The 7,736-nt window shown below is 39.4% G+C and overlaps 1 protein-coding gene across 1 annotated transcript; it reads left to right on the forward strand.

Annotated features, from left to right (window-relative positions):
• Positions 1–1,971: 1,971 nt before the first annotated feature.
• Positions 1,972–7,110, forward strand: LSM3 (LSM3 homolog, U6 small nuclear RNA and mRNA degradation associated). Its single transcript, XM_063123398.1, has 4 exons — positions 1,972–2,051; positions 3,712–3,822; positions 6,068–6,163; positions 6,755–7,110. The coding sequence occupies exons 1-4, from the start codon at positions 2,031–2,033 to the stop codon at positions 6,833–6,835; spliced, it is 309 nt and encodes a 102-aa protein (XP_062979468.1). The 5' UTR covers positions 1,972–2,030; the 3' UTR covers positions 6,836–7,110.
• Positions 7,111–7,736: the final 626 nt, after the last annotated feature.

Raw genomic sequence — 7,736 nt, forward strand, 5'->3', positions numbered from 1 at the left:
CCATGCAATAGACCCAAGTGCCAACTCTGCCCCCACATCTATTCAGGCAACAGTGTCACAGGACCCAACAACATCAGTCACACCATCAAGGGCTCCTTCACCTGCATCCTTATATAATTTGTGTTACATGCCATCCCTGACTTTGTCTATTGTTAAGTTCTTAATAAACACATACACGTAACATGTGTCTTATTTTTTCACCACTTTTTTCAACTGCACATTATCAGATTTCCAACTGCACATTTTGTGTCCAACTGCACACTAAAAAAACACCCCGAAACATGCTTAGAGTTGTACTGCGGGGCAATTTACAGCTTGGAGGATTGTGATCAGCATACACTTTTGGGATGGTATACAACTTAAACCAATATTAGAATGTAAGCCTATGCGGCAGGGTCTTGCTATTTACTGTTTTACTCTGTACAGCACCATGTACATTGATGGTGCTATATAAATAAATAAATAAATAAATAATAATAATAATAATTCCACTGAAATTATTTTCAACTAGGAGCTAAAGCTCTCTATCATGAGAGCATTATCTTTATTGGCTCAAATGCACACACTGTCTCAAGTTTCACACCATGTTAAGTCACATGTCAAAATGCCTGTGTTCCTTACAGAAGGCAATGTGCACTGACTTATATCCGTGCAGGGCCTAGACTGCAATGATGGCTTGTTCATATGAATGAGCCATCAAAATGGTAACACCACAGACAGAACTTTCTTACCACCACACCTCACGTAAAAAAAAACCAACGTTAACTGTGTTGACAGTAAGAAAAATGCCAAAATCCATATTAGTGTAATACCTTTATTAGGTCCACCAAAAGATCACAAAAAAGTATCAAGCTTTTGGGATTGCTTCACAGGCAAGACAGAAGCATCTGTTCTCAGGCATGAGCGCATCTCGCCTGCTGATGAGATCTCAAAAGCTTGCACATTTTTTGTGATTTTTCGGATGACCTTTGGATTTTGGAATCAAGCATACAGTAATCCAAGAAATGTTTGGCATGCATGCATGAACCAAAGTTCATTGCACACATACAAAGCTTCGGAAGATTTAGCTCAGTACTGTCTATGTGCGCTAACTGGTAGTGGCTTTTTCAGAGGGAACTCTCTCATTTTAAGCCCTACCTGGATATGCCAGGGATTAAACCAGGAAGCTTTTGCATGCCAAGCAGGTGCTCTGCCCTCTGGGCTAGGACCCTTCCTGAACACACATACACCACATGTGAGAAATAAATAAACAGGAACCATCCTACCACCTGAGCCCATTTTTTAAATTTCATTTAGTTATTTGAAAATGGCTCTCAGAACAACTTATATCTACTCAAACAAAACAGTTCCTGCCCACAGGCTTAGGAATTGTAGGCCTTTTTTCTGTCTAAACATGCATAGTATTGAGCCCTTAAGGTACAATCCGATGCATGTTCAGACAGGAAAAAAGGCCTACAGTTCCCAGTATGCCTCAGCCAACATGGCTGGCTGAGGAATGCTGGGAATTGTAGGCCTTTTTTGTCTAAGCATGCATAGGATTGCGCTGTTAGAGACTTTCTGTAGACTCCGGATCGCAGTCTTCTTTGCGGCTCCTCCTCCTAGTATATCCTCCCCAACCCGCTCGCACTCCCGTTCTCAGGAAGTGTGCACGCGCAGCCATCATTCTGGTTGCATATAGAGATAAGAAAATGCATCTGAGATGGAACTTCCTGGTCCCTTACATTTTTCACACGAAATAAAGTTAGAAGAGTTAAAAGAAAACTATTACCGCCTGTATATGCGGCTACCTTTTGATTAGCGTTTGAGGACACGCTGCCGCCCAATCACAGGCACTCTCCATTGCTTTCTAAGACTAATTCCCACTTCCAACCCGGGACAGATCCCAAAAGGCGTTGGGTTAACCCGGAAGCTGAGTATGAGTTTATGTATGAGTCTATTAAGAAGTCTATACTCTCCCCAAAGCGAGCGACAGTCGGCATCTGGCTCGGCATAAAATCTCGCGAGAAAAAATCTAGAGCGGGCTTTGAAAAATGGCGGACGAAGTGGACCAGGTGGGTGAGGATTTTAGTAGGTTTGGACTTGTCGGTGAGACTTTGTGGGGTTTGGATGTGTGGGTAGTTAGCTAGCTAGTTCGTTTTCAATCCTGGTTTCTGATTTGAATGTCGCACAGCAGAGAGAGCGACGTCTTGGAAGGTGCCCGTTTCATTTTAAAGTTGTGCTTTTTGGTGTGGCATAGAGTTCCCTTGAGAGCATAAAGCAATAAAACTTGGTGTGTTGTGTTGATATCTGTGGTTTTCTTTTTCTTTCCGTGCCTCACTATAACCATTATTCGACTGAGATGCAAAATGTGAGATGCTGCTACTGCTAATAAATATGCTAGTAAAACTTAGAAGTGTATGTAGTGTAATGCTTTGGACTGCTTAGTGGTTTCTGAGTAGCTTCTTTTTTTAAAAAAAAGTTGCTAAAGAGTGAAGTCCTCTATTTTCCTTTACTTAATTACTGCCTGTTCAATTTGTGGTTGGTGGCTGTGTGACCTGTGCTGGACTAGATGGACCCTTCGTCTTATCCAGCATGGCTCTTATGCCCTTGTGTATTCTGAACCGAGAAAATATGCTGTGGTTAGGTTATAGTCTTCTGACTGTATGGCAGATGCTATTATACCTGAAATCATAGACATAGCTACTAGTTTGAAAGAAAGTTTTTGTTTTGTTTTATGCATATAAAGTCACAACATCAGTCTGTTATAAGCATTTGTCCCATGATCAGCATAGGAATGTTGCAAGTAAATGATACATTATCAGCTTTCAATAAATAAAACCCATTCCTTAGCACAGACACTAGTTGTAAACACAGACATTAGTTGTAAGAAATAGAGATTACACACTTGTGCACTGCATCTCTTTAGTTGAGGTGTATCTTCTGTATGTTTTTCTGATACACTTTTGTGAGGAATAGCTATGGCGTTGGACTTGATGATCTTTCGAGTCCTATGGTTCTATGCTGGAGCACGTGGTTTCCATAACAGTGGTGCTGTTACTGCTATATAGTGCTACGTAGCACAAATGTTATGTCCTCACATGAGACAGTACTGGCTTGTACAATGAAGTCTCCTTCTGTTTAGGGAACAGATGTGATACCTGATAAGGTAGAAGTTGGCCATCTCTAGAATAGATGTTTTAAAGAAAGCCAATGATTATCAATTGTTGTAAACCGCCCAGAGAGCTTCGGCTGGGGGGCGGTATATAAATGTAATAAAATAAATAAATAAAATAAAAAATCAATGTGGAGTTTTTGAGATGACTGAAAGCTCCCACTTCCCAGTGTGAGAATTGGCTGTTTGAATCATTTTTATGTTCAAATTTTGTTTCATTTAGAGCAGTTTTATCAGATAAGGTTAAAGCTTTAAAGGCGACTGTTTGAACTAATTGAAAGTGCCTGAAATCCTACGTGCTGCTTAAATCTTCCTAACATCGCTGAATTTTTAAGGTAGTAGTTGTGTTTTGCAATCAGCATCAGTTTATTATTTTGAGAGCTGTAACCAGCTTTTAATTCTCTCTCTTATTGCATATTAGCATTCTGGCATTTCAGTGGGGCTGAGTAATGAAAAACAGAGTAAATAGAATCTAATGCTAATTTCAGTGGTGCTCTCTGTTAGGGTGAAAATGTATCTATTTTATCATTTGTATTTTGATGGTATCTCTTCTCTTCCAGCAACAAACCACTAATACTGTAGAAGAGCCCTTGGACCTCATCAGACTCAGTCTTGATGAACGAATTTACGTGAAAATGAGGAATGACCGAGAACTTCGAGGCAGATTACATGTAAGTAAAAGTAGATGGAGGCTGCTGGTATAAAGGTGGTATGTACGGTGTTCTTTTAAACACTTCTGAAACAAAGGTTAAAGTTTCTAACAAAAGTAGGCCAGTTACCTTGGCTTTTAAATACTTTAGTGATGCAAAGGTATACCAGTCCCCAGCATTACTTTAATAGTGATGAGGAACTGAAAGTATATTCCCTTTGTCCAGATAGCTTAGGTAGGGAAGCCTATTTTAAAGAGGTGTTTCTGGTATATGCTCTAGAAGTTACAGGATCTGGATTCAGTCTGGTGGAAGCTTGCTCTGTGAACAGGTCTTTCCAGAGACAGGTTTATCTGTTGTACTTGCAAATGGATAAACATGTTTTCGCTCATGTTCCAAGAACATTCCATATATTGGTATAGAGAGAGAGAGAGATTGTGTTCATCCCTTAGCTGCCTGCCTTGTGAAATGTGACTTAGTGCCACCTCTGATTTTACTGTTTTTACAAATTATAACACCTACTAAACAGCCTAGCTTCTGAGAGGAGGAATAAGGTAAGAGACAAAATTTGTGTGGACAGACTTACCTTGTAGGACTTGATTGCAAAGTAGTTTACCTCCACGTGAATCTATGGAACAAAAAGTGGGGAAAACAAGAATAGAGTTTGCCCTGGAAATAATAATTCTACGGATAGTTGATACAATTTGAGAAATGCTTATGTAACTTGTTCTCAAGAGGCCCTCCTTCGGAGAGCCAGTCTATAAACTAATAAGCAGTTGCTAGTATTTCAAAGTGAAATATCCTCAGATATCACTGAGGCCTTATGGGATAGGGGGTGCAGCGTAATTGAGGATCACTCCCAATAGCAGAGACCACATACAAAAAAATATTAGGGGCTGGAACAACCCTCCATGTTCTACCCAAATGCACCAGGCTGGCAAGGGATGAGAGCTGTGCATACATGTGGTACGTACATACTGCTCTCATGTTGCCAGGGAATATCCCTGGCAGCAGAGCAAAGGTGTGAGCAATTATTCATCTGGACTGGAAGTTGGAGAGCATGACGGGAAGCAAGTAGCTTAGGGCCTAAAGTATGGTGGAAAGAGGAGTAAACGCTGATCCTGCTGTAAGATCCCTTTCTGCCCCAGTGAATTATTGGTAAGTAAATTGCTTGTTTACTATTGTACTAGCACCGTGGCTGAAGAGATAGAACAAATTGTTCCTGATACAGCAAAATAGGTCTTAAAATGGAGTCCTCCTATATTCTCATAAACACCTGTCTATTTTTCAGCAGTGCTGTTGCATAGCTTTGTGTTATACTTTGTTATGTTTTCTGCTCATTCCTACTTTACCTGTGGAGGTAGGGTTTTCTTTATTGTGTATGCTTTTCCCTTTGCACAAGGTACTAGTCTGTTTCGGGATTGGCACTATCTGGTTGAATAATTCATTTAGTGAGAGGGCACTTGTTAGGCACGTGTCTGGAAAATAGCTACAACCTTTACCTCATCCAAAGAGCAAACATCTTACTTGCTGCAGTCTTAATTATTGGGTTCAAAATCTGTATATTTTGTTGTGGATGCAATATATGAATTATCTGAAGCTAGTATACTGAGGATGCATTTACTCTGTAGTCTTTCATGAATAGCAAGCTGCCCACCTGAGTTACAGATTCTGAGACTTTCATTGTAGCTTTAGTTAATAATGGGGTTTAGTGAACAGTTTGTTGGGATAGTCATTGATATGTTCAACTCAAATGACATTTCGTTAACTTTGTTTTCTTTTCCTTCAGCACTGTCATTTTGTCATATTTCTTGAAAATATGAGCTCTAGTTTATATTTAGCAGATATTCTTTTTTTGTTTGTTACATTTTCTTGACTGTACATAGACACATGTATGTCTATATGTAGGCCAGTATAGTGTAGTGGTTAGAGTGTTGGACTTGGAGTTGGGAGATCTGGGTTCTAGTCCCCACTCGCCATGAAGCTCACTGGGTGGTTATGGGCCAGTCACTGACTCTCAGCCCAGCCTACCTCACAGGGTTGTTGGGAGAATAAAATGGAGAGGAGGAGGATTATGTACACTGGTTTCCGTGGAAGAAAAAGGCAGGATATAAGTTAAATAAACATATTGGAAAGTGCAAGGAATGTACATCTAAAGTGTAGTAGATAGAAGTTCTGGATATGTATATTTGATCTGCAACTTAGAAGAATTTAAACATTGTCATCAGCATCAAAAATAAACAATTACAAACTTATCTCACTTCCAAAGGCTTATGACCAGCATTTAAATATGATTTTGGGTGACGTTGAAGAAACTGTGACAACAATAGAGATTGATGAAGAAACCTATGAAGAGATTTATAAAGTAAGAGTCTATAATATTTTCTTACCTTCCAAAGCTTCAATACTATTTTAGAAGTACAGTGTTGGCTGAACTTAAATTCCATCTTGTTCTTTAGTAACATGATTGATATACCAACTTGACTTGAGCAATGTCAAGTATATTATAATTGGAATAAAAGCTATACTGTAACATGCAGTGAGTTGTATCCGGTTATGTTTTTCTGCTGATGGAAGCAATTCTGTCAGCAGAATTGGGGGGGGGGGGTTCCTCCCCCTCCTTTGCAGCCTCCTGCACACCCTCCAAATCTGCTCCAGAGGGCTGGGAAGTCTTCTGAAGTGGATTTTCGAGCAGAGCACTGCAGCAGGGAGGGGAGAAGGAAAGGGGAAGAAACACCATTGCCCTAATGGATTTCTTTATTGTTATGCTTGATTTAACCCAATGATTGCTTCACTATACAGATAAGATATTACAATTTACACTTATTTCCAGGAAATGTAATTCTTGTATCTTTTTAGATTTCTAATCTTTAATCTAAATGGAGTTAAATCTTTGCAACTGTTTTTACATTCTTCTTGGACATAGCCTGAATGTTCCTTCCTTTTCCCTCCATAGTCCACCAAAAGGAATATTCCAATGCTCTTTGTCAGAGGAGATGGAGTTGTACTTGTTGCTCCTCCATTGAGGGTCGGCTGAAACCATGAAAAATGATCTTTTGGAAAGTGTTGGACCTCAAGATATGGCTTCTTCTCCCCTTAAATATTAAGACTCCACGCATAATTTTACAGGAGACTTTCCAACCCTGACTATGTGTTCTGAATTCACAAGCTCATTTGAAAAATAAGTGATGTAAAAGTGTTTTCCTGGAATAATTTAAATACATTGTCTTCTGTATCAAATCGGTGGATTTAACTTCTTAGTTAACACAGCCACTGCACTCTTTTTTTTTTAAATAAAAACTTGTTATCTTATTTTGTATATATGCATATTTATAAGCACTTCTAACACTAATTATAGTCCATTGTATTGCTTATGCATTATTACGCCCGTTACCTGCTTGGTTACCATTGAAAATGTCAAGTGCAAAATCAGCCGGGATTTCATTGGGTATTTACTACTTATGTGGTGCTGACTCCAGTAACGTGAGTGGTCTGTATGCAGGGATGTGAATATGCTTCAATAGTAGTACCCATTTAAGAGAAGAATATACTAAGGCCCTTCATTATAAATCCACATAAACATATGAAGGAGAGTAATTGGAAAGAATGAAACCACAGCTGCCTCTCTTTCCTGGTACTTATACCAGCTGTGTGAATGTATGAATGGCAAGCAGCCACTCATACACTCACACAGAAGAAAATAACATCTACTGTGTACCATAGTTTGGAATGCATTCCCATTTTGTCTAAACCTGAACAGTGGGGTAAGATTGACACAGTTCTTGTATAATGAAGTACCTTAGCATGGTAATTCCTAATTGGCATAATCTTTAAGTCCCTCTTTTTAGTGTTGCTCCTACAAATATATCCGCTCTAGGCATTTGGCAGTACTTGCTTTAATTTTCCATGATTTAGCTCTCCGGGCTGTTATCTTTCCC

This window comes from Elgaria multicarinata, chromosome 3 (assembly GCF_023053635.1).
Source record: "Elgaria multicarinata webbii isolate HBS135686 ecotype San Diego chromosome 3, rElgMul1.1.pri, whole genome shotgun sequence".
NCBI lineage: Eukaryota > Metazoa > Chordata > Lepidosauria > Squamata > Anguidae > Elgaria > Elgaria multicarinata.